The following is a 22,291-nucleotide window of genomic DNA, read 5'->3' on the forward strand; positions in this document are numbered from 1 at the left end:
ACGCTCGATAGCCCGAAATTGCTGGTTCCCCTACCTCGCGGACGCGTTTTATTGCCTCTCTCGCAGGAATATGGCGGCAATTCTCTCTCTCTCTCTTTCTCTCTCTTTCTCTCTTTCTCTCTCTCTCTCTCTTGTTCTCTTTCTACACCCTTCGTCCTTCTCGATGGCGGATAAACGATCCTGCGATACGCCATCGGTGTACTCTCAAAGTACTTTACTTCTCCCTCTTTTTTATTTCTTCAAATTAGAATCTTTGAAAATTACCTAAACGTATTATACTGTGTTATGACTAATTCTTTTTTGTTTTAGTTGTTTGTAAAAAAAAAAAAAAAAAAAAAAACGATATTTTACTGTATAAAATTAAATTTGATAGATTTTAATAGAATTAAAAAGATAGATTTGTCACGAAGATTATTTCAAGATATTATCGTACGAAGTTTTTAATGGATACTTGACGCCATTTTGGTACACAATCATTTCAAATGATGCACACTTTATAAAAGAAAATTTAATATGTTTGTAATTACATGGAAAACTCATCGTTGGTCTTTCTCAATGAAAATAATCTTCTACCCTTTGACACAACCCTTAAGAAAATGCTGTCAAAATTTTAAATAATGTTAATGTGAATCAAACTACTTTTAAGTTAGGATTTGATAAAATGATCTTTGAATTTAAAAATGAAGTCCAATAAGAAAATAAAATGAATGAAACTCGTGTCAAGAGAAATAGAAAGAGAGACAAAAGTTTCGATTGGTTAACAACATTAGCCACTACTGGTTTTACCCATCATCTCGTTTACTCGTTTATTTACCGGTGCTGTGTTTGACGGTTGTATACTGGTTGCTGTCAGATTACACCGACGCGAAACGTATTCTACACTCTTCTACTGTATTTCTACTTCTACTCTAACTCAAGGCCCACAAAGAGAAAGAGAGAAAGAGTTTACGAGCAAGTTTACGTTTACGCGATTCGAACGCGCACGATAGTCGCTCGCGAGCGCAATGCTCTTGTTAACACCCCGTTAACTCGACCCTCGGACAGGCTCGTAAAATTGGATGGCTCGAAGACTACCATACTTGGTGGTGGTTGGTTGGTTGGTTGGTTGGTTAGTTGGTTACTTCGTTTGGTAGTTGGTTAGTTCATTGGTTGGTAGACGAATTTTTATTAAATTTTCTATACATTGCACCATAACAACCCCCTTTTTTATCATAATTCAAAATTTATTTTATAATAGGCTTGTTTTATGTCTAATATTTTCATTTATATTATACTTGTAATATCAAACTCACCCCTGTGTATAAAAAAATTAATAAATTCATTGTACAAAAATAACTAAATTCATGCAGCATAAGGTAATGTAATATTGTAACTAGAAAATGAGATTAATTCGTAATAAGTTCGCACCCTTACGAATAAAACAACCCTCTTACTCTTACGTTTTTCTTTTTCTTATTTCTTTCTTTCTGTATTTCTCTCTTTGTTCGTTTAAGTTCTCTTTCGTTTTGTCATACCACCTGTGATGTTCGCAAAGAGAGCTCGTAAAAAGCGTGTGCCGTTCGCGTGATGCTCGCGAATTCGTTACTGCTCTTGTTAACGCCCCACCTCCTCCTCCTTCTTCTCCTCCTTCTCCTCCCTTTAGCAGCCCTGGGCAAACCTCGTAAAATTTCAGCGGTTTGCGCAGCCTCGTACGTAAAACCATCGACGAATTTGCCGTCGTGTCCATCACGCGACGAATGAGGAACGCTCTTTGGTTACTACCCTTTCCATCCCATCCCACCCCACCCCCTTTCACCTCCTCTTAAAGAAATTTTCCCTTTCCGCCCTTAATAGCATTTCTTTTCTTTTTCTTTTTCAACATTTCGTGTAAATTACCACATTGTCTTTTCTGTTCAATTATTTTTGTTCTTTTTATTATTATTGCACTTTAAACCCATTTTTTTTTATTTTTTTTATAGGACCTATTTCTGTTTGTTAATAAATAATTATTGCATTTTGCAGAATGCACACAAATTATTCTAATTGATTTAATTGTTGTTTTTTTTTTCTTAACAGATATGTTGATAATAATTTGATTGATGTTTTTGTTACAGGATCACCGATAAATCGATTACCCATAATGGCTAAATCAGTATTGGATCTTTACGAACTTTTTAATCTCGTGATAGCTCGTGGCGGATTGGTTGATGTTATTAACAAAAAACTATGGCAGGAAATCATCAAAGGTCTACAACTACCATCCAGTATCACTTCCGCCGCATTTACTTTACGCACGCAGTAAGTAGACCGTTGAATTTCTATTCTTAATCTTTTACAAATGGGATTTCATCTTTATAATTGTCTTCTTAAAAAACAAAAAAAAAGGGGTGTGACACTAATACTACTTCATCACCAATCCAATTCGATTTAACGATTTTACAATTATTATTATCCTTTCATTTTTTTTTTTCAACCAACTTATAATAATCAAAGTTAAAACAAATGTTTGTTGTTTCAAATGCAATAAGAGTTTGCATCTTATAAAATTCAAACAATTTTCAAATATTTCGTAATAATAATAATAATAATAATGAAAGTGTACAAGTTATATTTAAACATTGAAATATCAGAATACATTTTATATTTAACTTTAGTATAATTTTAAACAAGAAGAAGAAAAAAAAATGACAGACACACACGTGGCTAACTAGCACAAATGAGAATGATTATTCACGTTTAATTAAAACTAAACCAATCGTTCGTAATTTCGTCGTTGTTAACATAAAAAAGAAAAAAATAACTTCACTCGTGAATAAAAACTGTAAAAACGTGTATTCTCACTTAACCATCCCTCATTTTTTTTCTCTACCCCCATCTCTCTCTCTCTTTTCTCTTTTATTCTCACATACTTTAAAACGGACGGTGACAAACGCACCGTGTAATCGGATTTGGACGGATTCTCGGAAGGTTTTTCAAAACTTTTTCTCGAGTTAGTAGAAACTACATTCATTCACGCATACACATATACAGATACACACTTATATTATTAACACATACGTTAAAAGAGGTAAGAAAGGAGGAAGAGGAAGAGGAAGAGGAGGAGGTGTACACATACGAGGCGTGAAACGAGATGAACGTATAATCGATTCGATTGCCACCAATCTTTCCTCTTATTCTCTCATTCTCTCTTTTTTCATTTTCTATCATTCATTTTATCTCTTTATTTATCTCTTTCTCTTTTACAAGACATTACGCTAGTGCCTCCTCTATGACCGGTTAGAGGAATGATGGATGTACCATCGAGAGACGTTCACGTCGCCCACCACGAATGTTGAGAAGTTATTTTCGCGAGCATATGTGTTCCCTTAAAAAAGAAAAAGGGATAAATAAAGTTACAGAGAGATATAGTTTTCTTTTAATTCAATTTTAAAACCATTCCTCCTACCCCACCTTCACCCACCACCCTCCTTCCTTTTCTATCTCACACATGCATATTCTATTCGTTTGATTCCTTTCCCTTTTTTATTATTCAATTAAATTCATTTAATTTTGTTTTCATTAAAATTATTCTCTTTTCCTTTTGTTCTTTTAAATTCCACCCACATCCACCTCACCTCACCTTATTTAATTGATTTTTCTTTATATATTACATTTTGGTTTGGGTTCTTAAGATGCGTGTTTTTAACCCACCCTATCGTCAAACCCCGTCTTCGACTTTTTGTATTTTTCATCTTGTAGACGTGAACGTCGTCGTTTTTGACGGTCTCCTCCTTGTCCTCCTCCTCCTCGGTCGGCCGATTTTCTCAATCCCCATTTAGAATCGTCATTGGGTTGTTCTGTCTCGAATAAAGTGAACAAGATTCGTGAAAGATAAGTGAGACATTTATATTATACGAGATTCATCATTTCTTCTTTTTCTTGGAAAAGAACAAAAATTTTTTTCTTTACGTCTAATACTATTTTACGGATTATTATTATTATTCATAATGATTTATTATTTCTATATCATTCTATATATATATATATAAATGACGTGTCACGTTGTTTGTCCGCAATGGAATTCTAAACTACTTAACTGATTTTAATCAAATTTTCCACACTGTGTGCAATTTCATTCAACTTGAAAGATAGGATAGTTTATAATCTCAATTTATAATCGCAATATTATATTATTGTTTGTATTTATGTATCGGACTGATTGTGAGTTGCAGCAACGCGTTGCAAGGGGCACCCCTAGTTGTATATAATTAATTTAAATTATTTACACTGGACAAAAAGTTCTTTTCAAATTAATCAAACTCACCCCCTATCCAATGAAACAACTAAAATAAAATAACATGTGAGTGAACACACTCACCTACTTCTCATCCTACCCTAATAATCGTTTGACGTATTGTGATAATTCGTAAATATTGTTTATCTTGACGTGTTATCTGAGAGGTTCCCATTTACTTTAACACTGACATTGACTTTTTCAAAAGAAAAAAAAAAACAAAAAAAAAACAAAAAAATCTCCATCTCACTTTCTTTTTTCACGGGGCCCTCAATCCAAGGCATGCACAAGAGACGTCTCTCAGACATGGCCTATAATTCGCGCGGGCATCGTTCGGTTTTTACGATTGTCTGGCCATACCTGTGGCCCAGCAAAACTAGCCGTCGACTTTAAAAGTTCAACCCGGCACACGATGAACCTTCTTCTCTTTCTCTCTACTTACGCACAGTTACTAATAAAACAACATCATATATACGTATAGGGTGTTCGAAAAATGATCAACCAATTAACCAAAACCAAACTAATGAGATTACGTCAAATGTTAAATGCAATTTTTGTACGAATTTCAAATGTTTCCAATAAATTGAAGACTATTTTAAATCTATTTGATCTCATTATTATGTTATGTTAGTTTAGTTCTGATCTTTTTAAGTCACCCTATATATCCACCCACCCATTTATACATACGTATACGATGTTCTTCGTTCGGGAGCATAAATCTCAACTTCTCTGGATGGTAATCGAATTTCATAGGACGTTAAGAAAGAAAGAAGACTATAGTTTCTTTCCACTTTCATATCTTCTCTTATTTGGAAGTAAGAAAAAGAAATAAAGAAAGAAGAAGGAGTTTGAATTTGAGTTTACAAAAAGCTCGTAAAAATGTTGTAAAAAGTTGAACACACCATAGTTATGTTTTTGTCTTTGATCTAAAAATTCTCTTTGATCTTAAAACCGAATGTTTAAAAGTAATCAAAAGATGATTTTAGAATCAATGCTATTAGAAAACGAGAAAGATGAGATAGTGAACGTATTGTTTGGATGACACTATCAACTATTACAGACAGGTGGTACAAACGCGAATATAACATGTTTGAGTTTGTATACTTAAGATCCTTCTTTCCTTCCTTCTATCGCTAATGATACGTAAGCTTTGGCAAACAAAAATACACACTGATCTAAAGTACTGAGAGAGACAGAGAGAGAGAGAGAGAGAGAACCCTGTTTAAAAGCTAAGAAACAAAAACGTGAACTTGCAAATTGAATGAATTTAACAAGAACCTGAGTGAATTTAACAAATTTCCACCCCTTAGAAAATTGACAAGATAACAAAAATACAATGTGTTGTAAATAAATAAAATGTAAAATTATCTATCATTTACACACACACACACACACACATAATATTAATTCAAACGAAAATATTCAAAGAAGATGATTGCAAATTGAAATGTTTCAAATAATATATAAATGTGTTTGTAATTAGTTTTATCATCAAATTTCAGATATATGAAATATTTATACGACTACGAATGCGATAGAAAAAATTTATCAACCCGTGAAGATTTACAATTAGCCATAGATGGTAATCGTCGTGAAGGACGTAGAAATACTTATGTACAATATCCATCTGGATCTGGTAGCGATGGTCAAAGAAATCAATCAACGTCATTGTCAATGCGTTCGAGAATATCGCCTAATGCCATGCAACTGCATACACAAATTTCACCACTTTCATTGGTTACGGCAGCCGCTGCAGTTACTTCAGCACAATCCATGGTCAATGGTAATTCGATGCATCCGTCTTTGGTGCAACATTCACAATTACCACAACTTCCACAAGCAACTTTGAATCATTCACAAAATTGTAAGTATTATTATTATTATTATTATTTATAATTATACATGTACATTAAAGCAAAATTTATCTTTATACATACCACCCCCACCCTAACCCCCAGAAAAAAAAACCTTCGAATTAATTGAAAAATTATTCACAAACGGGTCAATGTTTTGTAACAAAAAAAAACAAAAAAAAAAGTAAATGTCGAATGATTGTTATACACCGGATATTAAAAGTAAGAATAAACAAAAAAAAATAAAAAATAGAGAAAGAAAGATAGAAAGAAAGAAAGAAAGAAAGAAAGAAAGATTGAGTTTATTTTAAATCGTTAGTTAGGAGCCCACAACGATGACGTGTTAGAGAAAGAGAGATAGAAGATGTAATTGATTGTACGATCCTTGGAGAGACAGGCGTTAACGGATGACTCTTCCTAACGAGCATTCCTATTTCCCTACCTACCCCCGTACCCTACCCCCTCTAACCCCGTAGCCCATGTCCCCCCTTTACTCCTCTTCCCCATTCTCCTTCTCTTCTCATCCACTTCTTCTTCTTCTTCTTCTTTCACTCTATCTCTCTCTCAAGCAACCAACCAACCATCCAACCAACGAACCAACCCTCGTTCCAATTTTCTATTACAGTGCTGCTACCGTTTCCAATACTTCCCTCATTTACTATACCAAGTCATCCAAGAGAAAGAAAATAAAAGAAAAAAGATGGCTCGTATTTTTTTTTTTTTTTTTTTTTTTGACAAATGTAACTTTTAGATTAGAATCTGTTTTTTTTTTTTTTTTGTAAATGGTTAGGTAAATTGACGAATTGGTTTTACATAATTTTATACTTAAAATATAACCCTTAGAGTATATGTACAGTATGTAATAGAATTTGTTTTCACGTTGTCACCTAATTGGGGGGGTAAATGGGAGGAGAGGGTTAAAATAAAGAAAAATTATTGCATAATTCGATGTAATATTTATCGTCTTTGTAAAAAAATTGTTGTATTTTTGTTTTTTTGTTGAATAGTTCCAGTTTCCCTTACGAACGTAAATCCAAGTGAAATTGAAGCACGAATGGCAGAATATTTTAGGTTGTATCATAGAGATAGAATAGTTGCAACGGCAGGATCGTCACCATGTCAGCAAGGTACTTCGACACCAACCACAACAACCATACCCATATCTTCAAACATACAAACTTACGAAACATTGAGCAAATTTCAAGCAGTTTTTGGTAGTAATAACACGATTTACCCAGCAGCACTTGCGCATCATTCCTCTTTATCACCACAACCATCACAATCCTCGTTGCAACCTGTGCCAAGCCCAGAACCACAAAGGGAAGCATTGGATCTTGGTGTTAGGTAAGAAGAATATTATATTCATTTATGAGGATGATCGTCTAATCAATTTGATTTTAATGTGATTTGATTGTTTTGGTTTGCTTAGGTCATCATCCGTATGTTCCTCACCTTCTGTAGCTTGTGGACCAAGCCCATTATCTTCAACCAGTGGTCAACGAAAAAGGGATACGGATTCAGTTACGTCTGGTCGAAAAAGACGATTATCCGATGAGGATAAATCTCCAGAAACTGCTCAACCATCAACCTCATCTAATCCACGAAACATCAGAATTTGCACAGGCATGTTGTGCACATTGAGCATGAATAATAATAATAATAATAATAATAATAATAATAATAATTCATACTCAATTCTATTTGATTACTTTATTAAAATGTATTCTTAACTTTCAATGAATTTTCTTATTTGTTGATTTTAGAAGCTAACAACGATGAGGGTTCATTGAACGTCAGTCTTACAATAGAAGATGCAACTTATCGAGGAGTCCTATTCTTTGATTCAAGATCAGGATCAAAATCAGATTCATCTAGTTCTAGAAGTCCACCAACGAATAATGACAAATAATTCACAAGGATATACCATAGTACGAATGAAATACTTTTAAAAAGTAATAGTCTGATTTAATCTCATTTAGTTTATATTCATATATATATATATGTATAGGTATATTCATCAAAGTTTATCAAATTAGTTGAATAATGCATGTATACCTTTTGGATATAGATTTTAAGTGTAAATTATTCTCAAACTTTTTCTATTCTCCAATCTTTTTCTATTCCACTCTCCTTTCTTATTGATTAGGGTAGAACACCCTTTGTATGTATCTAATTCTAAAATAAGTTGTAAATTTTATTATTATTCTTTTTTTTTTTTTAATCGTTTGATTTGACATTAATATAAAATACTTTTATTTTTTATTTTTAGAGACTTATGCAATTTATAAATTGCATCTAAATTCTAAGGAAAAAAATTAGAGAATAAAAGCCCCTTTTGTAATTATTTTATTTTATTGTTTCTTTTTTTCTTTATTTTTTAATTCTATGCAAATATATTTTCTAGTTTTTAGTTTTTAGTTCTTTTTTTTTCCTTTTCTTTCTAATTTGACTATGACTCCTCAAGTTATCAGTCTGATCTTCTGATCGATATTTTGATAAGCTTTGATCTGTATTATAATTTGTTACGTATTTTACGCTAGAATATAATAATAGTAATAGAATAATTAACATTAATCATAATTATTATGAATAATTTAATAATAATAATAGTAATAATAATATCGATATAAATAAACAAAAAAAAAATTAAAAAAAATTAAAAATATTAAAATTACAAAAAAAAAAGAAAAAAAAACAAACGAATAAGGCAACTTCTTCAAATATTATTAATTATGTTTTAAATGTAAATAGTTGTAAATACCTATTAAATACAAATAATACAAAAATTAAAAAACGCAACTATTAATAATACTATTTAATAGGTAAATGTAAATAACAATGATTAAAAGAAAACATGTAAATAATAGTAATAGGTAAATTAAATAATACTTAAAAAAAAAAAAAAAAAAAAAAATAATAATAATAATGATAATAATAACACGCTTGACTATATATAGAACCGCGTGATCTCCTAAAAATTACTATTATTATTTTTTTTTATGTTATATATTTAAATATACACATACACACATTTATATAAAACACTTCCTCTTAAAGGATAAATCATAAATCAAAAATTTTGTTTGGAAATAAATTCTAATACTGTTATTAATAATAATAATTATAATAACAATACACATGTTAATATAATTATTATTATTATTTTTTTTTTTTATTTTTAAAATTTTTGTTTCTTCGCCAACACACGTGATTTTTACATTTCTCACACAACGCGAATTTTGATTGAATTTATTTTAATTGCAATTAAAATAAATTCAATTATAATTACAATGATAATGATAATGATAATAATAATAATAATAATAATAATTACTATTATTATAATAATAATTATTTTATTATTATATATTATTACATATATTATTATCATTATTAATTATTATTAAAATCATAATAAGAATGATAAAAATAATAATAATTATAATAATAATAATAATACATGTAATAATAATAATATACATTTAAATAATAATCAGTATATTAATTAAATAATAATCATTATACACGTATACATATTTGTGTGTATATCACATGCGTAAATGTTTTCAAACATGCTACATAATAATTCTTCTTCGTTTTTTTTTTTTTTGTAAATCAAGTTTTTGTAATAAAAATTTTAAAAATATTTTTTGTATTCTGTTTTTTATTTATAAACAAAAAATTTATATACATATATATATATATAGAGGAGTTGTAACAGAACATGTGAAAAACCCTTTTCTTTAAGAACCTATTGGTGTACCCCCTTTTTTTTTTAAATAATCGAAATAATTCATATAATTGTAATGTTGTTCCAACTCTGTTTTTTTTTTATTTTTCATATATAAAAATTTGTTTAAAATATATTCACGAAACAATATTATAGTCTCACGTGTTCTCTTACGAGCAATATACAATTTGTCTATGTGTTATAGAAAAGAAAAAGAACAAAAGAAAAAAAAAAGAAACACCATGATGATGATGATTTATTTGAAATTTTCATTATGACAATTATTTAGTCAATTTTGTTCTATCCTAGGTGACGAAATAATTGACGATAAAAAGTATAATTGCTGGTCAATATGGAAAAGTAATCAACGATGCGACATCATCATTTACCATCATCCCACTCCAGTTGAAGACACACAATCATTTAATAAAAAAAACAAAATAAACAAACAAATTATTATTACACTTAATGTGAACACTTGATCGATTTTGCAAAATGAAAAATAATCAAAAAGATAATAAAAATTAAAGCAACTTGAGCTTACGATTAAAGAAAAATGTTTGTATACAACAACAACCAGCGTACATACATACAAACAAACAAATAAATGTAATTAACGTAATTATGATTATTTTATTAATTTTTCTTGTTTCAAATATTGAAAATAAAATACAATGTTTTTTTTGTAATATTATTTCCTATCTCTAAAACTTTTTTTGTTTTTGTTTCTGTTTCTTTTTTTTTTACACAGAATTTATTTTTCTTCTTTTTATTTTATTCTTTTTTTTTTTTCATATCAGTACTTGGTATTGTTTTGTCCCTTATTTTTTATAACTTATTATTATTATTTTTGTATAATTTAATTTTCTTCTCCTTTAATTAATGTTATTGTCAATACAAAATTGTATAATTATTCTAAGATTATTTATAAATAAATAAGATACGTTAATGTGTGAGGATTATTAAAAAAAAAAATTACAAATTTAAATATTAAAATTTGAGATATTATTAAATATAAATAAATAAAGTTCAATTAATGGATCTACTTGTTTTTTTATATTCTGATATAAATCGTCAAATCATTTGTTGGTAAAAACTCGACTGTTGGTAATAATATTTCTCAAATAATGAACAAAGTTGTTCATCAGTTGATCAGTTGGTAACAGATCGACAGTAGTTAACAATATATATATTTCATACATTATTTATTTACAATAATTAATTTGCAACAAACATAAGTAACTTAATAATATCAATAAAACGTAAGAAAAAAATAATTAATATTTTTTTTTACAATCATACGTTTGTTTTTAAATAAACATAAAACGTTATTATCCTGAATTTTCTCGAATAATTTCGATAGTTCTATTTCTAAACTAAAAGGATGAAAATGTAGCATCATTTCCGGTTAGATTTTTCTAATGCTTTCTTTCCCCACTCTATTTCGTCCATTTTCTAATATATATTATTCCCATTGTAGAATCCTAGTCGTCGTCATTTTGTGCTTACCATCTTTCGAAGACGAAAGTTAATCCTACATTTGAGAGCGTTCAATTGTGAATTATAATACGGGGTTGAAACATCAGTGAGTTTAATTAATTCATTTCAAAGTAATTATTAGAAATAATATTTTGAATAAGTTTCATTAATTAATTGAAGAAAATTTGGAAATTTCAGTTTGAGCAGATAAAGGAAAAAAAAATTTAGTTCCATTGGAAATTATTCTAAATTCAAACAAAGGAAGAAAAAAAAAGTGGGGAGTTATCAGCCATTAAATAGAAATTCGATCTGATTTGAATATTTTCACGATAAAAGTGCGTCTGTTAATGAAATATTATTATTATAATCTTTAGTGTGTTATTTAAAATTGGCAATTAAAAATAGAATCATCGATACAATGCTTAAAATGAATGAAATTGATTCGTTAGATTCGGTAGATTTGGAAAGTAGTCCTGCTAAATATAATATTGATAAAATAATGAAATATGAAAAAGTAGGAAAGAGTGGTATGAATTGGATTAAATTAGAAGGTAAATTATTTCTAATAGAAAAATATGATATCAAAGGTAGAGGAGAATTGGCGATCACGATAGGCAATCAATTGAATGAAGTGTATTTCAAGAAACCACCTAAGATGTTAAATGATAATTCTACTACAATGAATAATAAAACTGAACAAAGTGAAAATAATGATGACAAGCTAATAAATGAATTTTTTGGTAAGACAAACAAACGTCGAAAGAGTAATGAATCTGATGAAGATTTGGATTTTGATTTTAATTATGATTCTGATTCTGATTCTGATGCTTATATTGATGCTGATAAAACTAAAAAAGATATCTGGGTTAAATTAATTCGTAAAATGATTAGAGAAGGATATTTCCAAATATCTGATGATGTAAATGTGAAAAATTTGGCTAAAGAATTACAAGAAAAAGTATTAGAATCTGCTAAACGTTCGTTAATCGATGCAATAGATGAATTAACACGAATCGATTTGTTGGCATATTTAAAAGTAGTAACTCCTAATTTGATCATAGATGTAATAAATAAACAATTAAATTCAAAGATTAAGATTAAAGTTGTTAAATCACCGGATTTGGTACGACTCGGTGTAATAAAACGTAATGCACCAGATTGGCAAGAGCAAAGTATAGAAGAAATCCTTGAGTATGATAAAACTTATGATATAAGTCAATTAAATAAAATAGTTCCGGCTATAAATTATAAAGGTATAGGAAAATATTCACAGAAAATTACTGAAACAGATGAAACTCACAGAAAATCTAATTCAGCTAAGGTAAGAATGGTACAACTTCTTTTTCTTCTATTTTTATTTTTTTTTTATTTATTTATTTTTATTTTTTTTTTATTTTATTTGAGCGCTGTTAACAATTTATTTTATATTTCGTTTATTTTTGGAAGAATACTTTGTTCTCATATATAACACCACACCAACACACATTATCTTAATGTAATATATATATATATATATATATATATAGATTCATTAACTGTGATGTAAATATTACGAAGTAAATAGAACGCAGAATTGAGTAACACAAGTTTATATGACCTAGAAAGAATAAATTTAGAAAAAAAAAAAAAAAATAGATAGAACGTAAACTCACGCGTTTGAACGAAACGAATAATAATAATTGAAAATTGAAATACGATTTAATAAGATTAATATAATTTCAAATAATTATTAGTATTAACAATTGTTTGTTTTGTTTTATAGTTTAATGAATATATTTTTCTATTTAGACTACTTTTGAATAGTTCTTTTCCATAATCCTACAATTACATTAATTGTTTATCAATTATCAAAATTATCGTATATTTATTTTTGAAAAAAAAAAAAGAAAAAATATTCAATTAATGATATTAAAAGAAACCAATTTGTCATTTTTAGATGGATTTAAAAACTATGGGATCTTGCCATAGACGACCAGTCTTTGCTGATAGTTTCTTTAGATTTATGAAACTTTCCGGTAAGTGTGTAAATTTTAATTGAACGTTTATGATGAATATAATAATAATAATAATAATAATAATAATGATAATAATAGTCAATTTGTATTTTGTATTTTTATATATTTTTGTTTGCATTGTTTTTGCTTTTAGGAACACCGATTCTCGAAATACCAAAGATTAACGGAAGACAATTAGATTTGTTCGTACTTTACAGAGATGTTACAGGTCGTGGTGGTTATGAAGAAGTTACGAGAAAAAATCGTTGGAAAACTGTAGCGGAAAATTTAGGAATAGGTGGAAATAGCAAAGACGTGGCAATATTAAAAATAATGTAAGTTATTACCTATTTCAAATATTACAATTTGGATAATTAGAAATGTTAATCCTTTGACTGTGGTGCTCTCTGAAACCAATCCATTAATATGAATGGCGCAATTTTCGCATGTCAGTCGTTGCAACTGTTTTTCCATTGACTAACTGACCAAAACAAATAATTAATGGCAAATGAAATAAAAATATGAATTTTTTTTTAAGTAATTTGTTAACCCTTAAAGTGCACTGTGGGTGTTTGACACCCCAACGTTTTTGAACGTGTCTCCTCCTGAAGCCGCTATTTAATATTTAGATCTCGCAATTTGTTTTAAAAGTAGTTTGATACGTCTTTTTTTTTGAAATAGAATAAGTTTTATATCCATATGAATTAACACTAGATGGCACTAGTGCCAAATAACCCATTTTTTCGAATTCAGTAACGTTTTCGAGAGATCCAAAATTGTATTATTTTATTATTAATTATTTTCTATTTTATTTCAGGTACAAACAATATTTACATGCATACGAATGCGAACAAAAATCTCCCTCATTAATAAAAAATATGATAGAAGAAATAATGACAAGTAAAGAATATTTTGACTTTATTTCTAACAAATTTGGTATGATATTAGCAAAAGAAGTGCCTAAAATTGATTATAAATTGAACAAAAGAAAAATGTTAAACATTATGAAGAATCCATGTTTAAGAGAAATTACTGAATTAATGTTATTTAAACAAGAATTAGAAAATAGAATGTATGAATCTAATAAGTCATTATCATCGTCATCATCATCATCATCATGTGTTACAATTCCAAAGCAACGATCAAAAATTCCTAAAAAAGGCGAGTCAAAAAATGCTAAAACTAAAAATAAACTGTCTTTAGAAAAATTAATGCAAATAAAACAAGTAGTAGAACAAACTATTGAAATTCAAAAGCAGCTACAATCAAAAGTTCAAACAAAAGACAAGTTAATTGATCAAACTGAAAGTAAGGTATCTTCAAAAACATTAAATGAGATAAAACAATCATTAGAACCATCACGACCTAAATTTACTACAGATAACGTGTTAAAATCATTAACACAAAATGAATTGTTACAAATGGGTTTCCATTTATTTGTACTAACTTTTCTTCTATTTTCTGCCATTTATTTCATTTATAAGTTATCCTTAAATCTATTTAATTCAATATGGTAACATGAGTCCATGTTAAATGAAAATGTCTGAGTTAGACATTTGTTAACATTTTGGTAACATTTTTTTACTCTATTATCGATATTATTATTATTATTATTTTTTTTTATCATGACGTTTTGGTTTTGTCCATTATTTATAAATTGAAATTTTTTTGTTATTTCTATTTTTAAATTACTTGATTAATAATCAATGTTACTTTATTTAATAAGTTTACACAAAATACATTGTATCTTATTTTTGTAATGGAAAAACTGTGAAAGTTTTTCCTTTTTTCAAATTATAATTTCAAGACGCGTAAAACACAATGATTTAAAAAAAAAATTATTATTATTACTATTATTATTCTTTTTTTTTTTTTTTTTTGTATTATATTTGACGTAAACTCAAGAAATGTAAGATTTCTTTTGTTTAATTAATTAAAACGTATATTTTATTTATACATATATTGACCAATATGTGTAATATTGAAATAAGTTTATCTCAAGTGTGTTTATTTTGTTTATTTGTTTGTTTGATAACAATTTGATTTGTTTTTAACCAAAAAAAAAAGAAAAAAAATAGACACATTTTAATTAGATAATATTATTAAGACATTGTATTTAATTGAATTTGATTATAATTTATATGACAATGAAAATGATAGATTTTCAATTTAATATATATATTTATATGAAGTATTTTTTTATTAAGTAATATATTTTAAATGACATCAATTTTTAATCGGGGAGTAAAAATTTTTCAATATATTGTTTAATATTGAATTGACAATTGTTTGATTTGTAGCAAGAAGAAAAAAAAAGCATTTGCTAAATCATAAATGTTTTTGATTTTTTTTTTTGTTGTTGTTGTTGTTCATGTAGGTATTATTATAATATATATTTTAAATTGTTTAAATAATTACGCATTTCATTGTTAATATAAATGTTAATTAATTTTTAATGTCTTCAATTATATTATCTACTTATTCGATTATTATCATGGACAAAGCTATTAACGTCATAAAATTTAATTAATATCATTAATTAATATCAATGAAAAAGAAAGAAAGAAAAAATTTACTATTTGACTTTTTTTTCTATTTTTAAACATATTTTTTACACGTGTGTCTGTAGAATTAAGTGAAAAAAAAAAAAAGTAAAAGATAATCAATTGAAAATTTAATAAATGATATTTGCAAAGCATGAATGAAAAGTTGAAAAAAAAAAAGAAAAAAAAAGGAACCAAAAATGAGAGAGTAAAAGACTGTAGGCCAAGGAATTTGTAATAAAAAAACAGAAAAATGATCGTATGTTTAAAACATTCTCGTTAAAAAAAAAAAAAAAAAAAAAAAGAATATAAACGATTATTATTAAAAAGATAAAAAAAAACTTGATTGAAGAAAGTGATTTAACTCTTTGCTGCACAAAATTTCAGATAATAAAATAAGTCCCCCTCCATGTTGCCTAGAAATTTGATTGAATTTTAAATGAAACATAATTGTGGTATATAGTTTTATTAATAATTGTATTACATAATGTAAAAACATATTAAACAAAGAAAGAATAATAATAATTTAATTACCTACATTTTGTAACATTTGTTGAAAATGTTACAATACCAATTGTTTAGCATAAATAACACGAAATATAAATTTATAAGAATGTAACTATTGCAATATTTTGAGATGGGACTAAAAATGGTCCCACTGTGTATTTACGGTGTATCAAAAAATTGGGACTCTTAGTCCCACCGTGCTCCAAAGAGTTCAATGAAACGTAAGCCATATTTTAAAAGATTTTAATTCTTTTTTAAGCATTATTGTATTTTTTATATATTTCATACTTTGTATTAGTGTTTAATTACTTAATGTTAATAAATTACTGTTTATCGTACAAATGTTTAAACTTTTTTTTTTTTTTAATTTATTTCATATAATAAATAATATCCCTTTTTTGTTTTATTAACTTACAAAGTGGTGATAGTTACAACCATAAGGGAAAGAAGTGGAGAACTGAGCCGGACACCTGGCTAGGGTCTCAGTAATGATAGGTGAACGAGAAAGGTGACAGAATTGAGACCTCGAGTTGATGCATTTCGCAGCAGAGAAAGACCACCCAGTCCGATGGTCAGACGATTGAACTTAGACTCAACAGTTTACATTTCTTCTTCTTGTTCTTGTTCTTCTTCTTCCTGTTCTATGCTAGGCAGGTCACCTGTTCATTCTTCGTCATCTTGCCTCCTGTGCATTCAGGTTGTTGTTCCAGCGTTTTCTAAGTCTCTGCCCTGTTTTTTATGGTCTAATGGAGATTTGTCACGTGTTACTCTGACTATTCTCTCTACTCTCATTCTGCTTGTGTTCATTCTACAGTTTACATTTGTAAATGACAAAAATTATATACAATATAAGATATACTTTAGTTAAATGAATTTTACAACCAATAAGAAGTTTAGATTGACAAGTATGCTTGATCATTGGCAAGTGTAATTTTGTTTATTAATTGAGTGCTTAAGGTACAATAGATTATTTAGAATAATATGAAACATAAATATATGATTAACAATTAGTAGAAATCATTTTATTAATTACAAATTATTATAATTATTTTGTTTAGTTTCATTTTGATTTGGTGCAAAAGAATAACATTGATATTTAATTCAATATGAAAATGTATTTGGTGATAAAGTTCGATTGAAAATTCGTTAAATTTAAGATTTGGTGTGTTTAATATAAACAATTGTATATCTACAAACGTATTTTTAATCACCATGTCAAAAGTTCACGACGATTATGCACAAGGATCATCATTTAGTGATAAGAATAATGAAATTGTAAGAAATGTATCAAATGAAAAATGCAAATCAATGCATCATGAAGATATAAAAAAAAAAAGAAAAAGAAAAAGAAAATACTTAAGAATAAAACAAATATAATTACTGATAATTCCATCAACATTGGCAAAAAACAATTTCAAATCGAGGAATGTAATTCGAATGATGATAATATGACAAAAGATAAAATAATTGTAACGATAGGTAATAAAAAATATGAACTGTTAACTAGGAAATCGAATAAATTAGAAACAAAGGACAAATCTGATGTTTGTATAAATAAAAGAAATGAACAGATGATGATAGATAATCAATCTATTAAATCAAATGAATCACATGAAATAAAACTGCCACTCGTTATAAAACCTGTACTTTCACCATGGTACAATCATGAAAGTATAATACAAAAATTAATATCTTATGATAAGGAATATTACAAATGTATGAATGAAGATACTTTCAAATGTTTACAACGTATGCAAGAAATAATGAATGTGTTTATAAAAGAATCTAATGATGAAGTATTCAGTGATGAAATGTTTGTAAATCTTTTGGATAAATTAAAAATGAAATTAGGTTTAAATGATGAAACGTTTGTAGCAACTGTTTGTGCATTACGTAAAAAATTTCAAGAATATTTATTAGAACAAATAAAATCTATAATTAATGAACAAGTAGAAAATAAAAAACGTATAATAATGGGATATCCAGCATTAACAAGATTCAATTCAAACTTTGGAACAATGGATGATGTTAAAAAAGAAATTATTATGAAGGAATTAGATTCGTTAACAGAATATAATGAAAATCAATTAGCTTTGTTAGATGATCTGGATATAAGTCAATCGGATAGGGAAAGTGAGGAAACTATGTCAACCGCAGAAAGCTTTGAAAGTATTAATGCTTGGGTAAGAAAAAAAGGAACCTTTTTTACTTTGTACTTTGTAAACTTGTGTAATTAATAAATCAAATTTATTTATCATAGACAGAACTAATATCTATGGACTTATTTAACAGCGAACGTATACTCTTTACCGAAGATTTATTTAAATTTATGAATTTACGTGGTAAATAATATTGTTCAAATTAACAAACAATTTTACATTTCTATGAAGACAAAATAAATATTTAAGTTAACACAAAGTTATGATAAATCTAATTACATTATCTAAAGAAATATATTGTCTCTTATGATTTTATATATTTTTCTTGTTTACTCAGGTGTGCCAATTGATGATCTACCTGAAATTAATGATCAAAGGGTGGATATTATTTTACTGTATAAATTGGTCGTCTCACGTGGCGGTTTTGTCGAAGTAACAGACTTAAAACTTTGGACAGAAATTTATAAAATAATGTTTAACAAAAATTACAGAATAAATTATCATATTTACGGTTATAGTCCAAAAATAGGTTCATTCTTTTTACAGCATTAGTATGTGATTCTTTTTTTTGTTTTTTTTTTTATCTCGAATTTGTTACATTATGAAACTTTAACATTAAGATTTGATTTGTTTTTTATTGTTTTTTTATTTTTTTTATTTTTCATTTTAGTTATAAAGTATATTTATATCCGTATGAACAATCGAAAGAAATGTTTACAACTTCATTGAGATTATTATCAGCAAATGATGTTTATAATGAAAAGTGTAATAAAAAAAAACCGTCTAAACGCAAAAAACAATTGGATTACAAAGGAACAGAATTGTCAAAGGAAGCAATAAAAAATTTAGTTAAATATTTAAGATCCAATAATAAACGTCCTGATCCCGATTTATTTTCAAAATCGATAACATATATTTTAGAAGAACAATACAATATCGATGATAATGTTGAAACGATTTCTACGACAAATGAAATTATGGAAATATCAATGAATCTTGAAACTCAAACGTATCCCGAAATTTTCTATTTTTTTGTTTATTTTTTTTAATTATTATTTGTTTCTATAATTTTTTTTTATATCTTCTTTCGATTTATTTCATTTTCAATACTAAATTAACAATAATGATTAATCAAATTTATTGATTTGATATTAAATGTGCCAGAATAATTTCATTTAATTAATTACATCTTTTTGTTTGTTTAGTTTCTCAGACAAAGAAGTGTATTTAACACCTGATTCGTCACCAATCGAAAATTATTTTTCATCACTCGAATCTCAGTCAGAATAACAAGTAACATCATCAAAATTTACTTTTGTACAGAAGAAGAAAAAAAAAAATTGAAAAAAAAGAAAAAGAAATAGATAAGAAAAGAGATCGTTTTGAAAAATGAATTTTACTTTCTATTACAGATAGGTTCAAGTTTTTTTTTTGTATTACATGTATTTAAAAATATTTTGAAAATATTCAATTATTTAATTATCTTTGTGTGTGTTTTTTTTTTTAAATTTATTTATCTAATTATTATTTAATATTTAAAAAATATACATACTTATATATATATATATAATTCATTCATTTAACCCTTTGCACTCCGATGTCTTAACGTATGAGACATTAAAGTTTATTAATGATTACAAGGAATGAAGTTATTTTAGCACAACTTTTTGAAACATGCATGTTTCCCTGATGTTTTATCTTCAATTAGCACAAGACATCGAATCAAAATCTAGTAAAATAACAAAGATATATAATAAAAACTGTCAACGGGTTTTGTGTTTTAAGAGAATGCGAGACGCTTGCTCACAATGGTTTGAAAACATTTTGACAAAATTTGAGAAGAGCGATTAGAAGAATTTGTAAAAGAAATGTTTTTATAGAAGCATATCTCGCATTTTATAGTAAAATTTATAATGTACAAAGAAATATTAATCAAATAGTATCACATTTCAAATACAATGAAACGCGTTCGCTTTGTTTTCAATTGCAACACTATTTCACACATACATTCTCTTGATGAATAAGTTCTTTTGGTAAAAGTTCTTTAGGTAAATATGTTCCTTAATGTTTACAGATTAATTTAAGTCTAATATCATTAGAATCTGTTATTTGGTTCGAAAGTTATACTAAATAATACGAGGGTCTGTAAATGTGCCATTTCTGTGGCGCGAAGTAGCTGCTACCCAACGTCAAGAATTGTGCTGAGTGCTAAGGGTTAATTTTATCTTTTGTTGTTTTTTGTTTATAGTCAAAAAAAAAAATAAAAATATCTAACGATATTGTTATAATATAAAAGTTGTCATTAAAAAAAAACATGTGTGCAGATCACAGGTTTTAGAAATGAAACCTTCAACCAACTAAGTTTCGAGAGAATGAGACTTACTCACAAAATGAGTACTTCTTTTATTAATTATTAATATAAATATAATTTGTCATTAACACAAATTTATAATTTATAAAAAAAAAACTACATAAATTAGATTCGTTTAATTATTTATTTACATATAACACAATTACAATAAATAATTTGAGAAAAAAAAATTTATAATATAATATTACTTTTCAAAAGACAGCAAGGAATTAATTAACATTTCGGTTCTTAGCTAAAAGAAAGAAAAAAGAATTTCAAAAAAAAAAAAAAACAATTCAAAGATGATATTCAATCAGATTGGAAAAAGTAAAAATCAATGTTTACATTAACGAGAGAAATGTTTATATTAATTAATTATGAAATTTAAATGACAACGTGAGACTGAACGCCCGGGTAGACAAACCTTAAGGAAAAAAAAAAAAAAAAAAAAATGACAACGTAGCAAAAATGGTATTTTATATTATTTTCGATATACTAAATGAAAAAAAAAAAAAAAAAAAAAAACTTTGATTAAATAATACAAAAATAGTGTTGTTTAAACTATTTGAAGTGAACTTGACAAATAAAATTAAATTAAATTTTGTATTATTTATTATTTAAATTAATGTTTTTATTTTAACTATTATTTTATTGTATTTTATTTTTATTTTTATTATTTTAGTTATTAATTTATTTTTATTTTATTTTAATTAAATTAATTTTCCAATCCAAATGAAATCTACAATAAGAAGATCCTTTTTTTGTATTTCTTTCTTTTTTTTTTTCATTTTGCTAGACACTGTTATTATTTTATTCTTTGCTGTGTTTTGCAACAAAATGTTATGTTATAAATTTTTTTTTTTGCTTTAAATCCGCCGAAAATTACAACAGCGCGTGTTACATGTATCGATATCGATTATAATTTACAAATTATTGCTAATTTAATTTCAATATTACGATACAATCAATATCAATTTTGTTATTATTCATATATGATTAGTATTCAAAGTTTTTGTTGTTGTCAACAATTTTATTTATGAAATATAATTATTTATTATGTTTCATAAAGAACAATTCATTTCAAACTTTGTTTATTGTTTTCTTTTTATACTTGAAAATCTTGATTGAGATTTTCTTTCCTCTTTCTTCTTTTTTTTTTTTTTTGGGGTTTTTTTTTGTAATTTTATTTTGTTATTTTTTTGGGTAATTTTTTTTCATTGTCCCCTCTGTAAGGGGAACAATTTTGTTTCTTTTTTCTTTACGAGTGGACAAAGAAAAAATAAACGACGAAAGTAAGTGAAATGGACAAACGTTTTTCAATGAAAGTTTGTTACAAAGTTAAGCAAATTAAAAATGATTTGTTAAAATTATGCGAAACTTTTTTAAAAAATAAAAAGAAATGACTTAAAAATATATTTAAAAAA

The 22,291-nt window shown here is 26.8% G+C and overlaps 3 protein-coding genes across 9 annotated transcripts in view; all 3 read left to right on the forward strand.

Annotated features, from left to right (window-relative positions):
* retn (retained) overlaps positions 1–10,529 on the forward strand; it is a 173,778-nt gene extending 163,249 nt beyond the window's left edge. For 5 of the 7 annotated variants that reach the window (XM_089175059.1, XM_089175066.1, XM_089175063.1 and 2 more), the window contains 6 exons: positions 2,094–2,277; positions 5,755–6,116; positions 7,113–7,449; positions 7,535–7,728; positions 7,869–8,057; positions 10,145–10,529. In XM_089175059.1, the coding sequence (XP_089031185.1) occupies positions 2,094–2,277; positions 5,755–6,116; positions 7,113–7,449; positions 7,535–7,728; positions 7,869–8,014 (1,223 nt within the window). In that variant the 3' untranslated portion in view covers positions 8,015–8,057; positions 10,145–10,529. The remainder of the gene's footprint in view (positions 1–2,093; positions 2,278–5,754; positions 6,117–7,112; positions 7,450–7,534; positions 7,729–7,868; positions 8,058–10,144) is intronic. The other 2 variants (XM_089175065.1, XM_089175061.1) reach the window with 2 other exon arrangements.
* A 778-nt stretch (positions 10,530–11,307) lies between these two features.
* On the forward strand, positions 11,308–15,030 carry LOC107066734 (uncharacterized). Its single transcript, XM_089174902.1, has 5 exons — positions 11,308–11,420; positions 11,513–12,635; positions 13,251–13,329; positions 13,463–13,643; positions 14,126–15,030. The coding sequence occupies exons 2-5, from the start codon at positions 11,733–11,735 to the stop codon at positions 14,823–14,825; spliced, it is 1,863 nt and encodes a 620-aa protein (XP_089031028.1). The 5' UTR covers positions 11,308–11,420; positions 11,513–11,732; the 3' UTR covers positions 14,826–15,030.
* A 2,412-nt stretch (positions 15,031–17,442) lies between these two features.
* Positions 17,443–18,708, forward strand: LOC149031715 (uncharacterized). The gene is made up of 2 exons (XM_089174906.1): positions 17,443–18,541; positions 18,619–18,708. The coding sequence occupies exons 1-2, from the start codon at positions 17,807–17,809 to the stop codon at positions 18,706–18,708; spliced, it is 825 nt and encodes a 274-aa protein (XP_089031032.1). The 5' UTR covers positions 17,443–17,806.
* Positions 18,709–22,291: the final 3,583 nt, after the last annotated feature.

This window comes from Polistes dominula, unplaced genomic scaffold, assembly GCF_049000335.1.
Source record: "Polistes dominula isolate Pdom_NZ unplaced genomic scaffold, Pdom_raw_medaka contig_78, whole genome shotgun sequence".
Classification (NCBI taxonomy): Eukaryota; Metazoa; Arthropoda; class Insecta; order Hymenoptera; family Vespidae; genus Polistes; species Polistes dominula.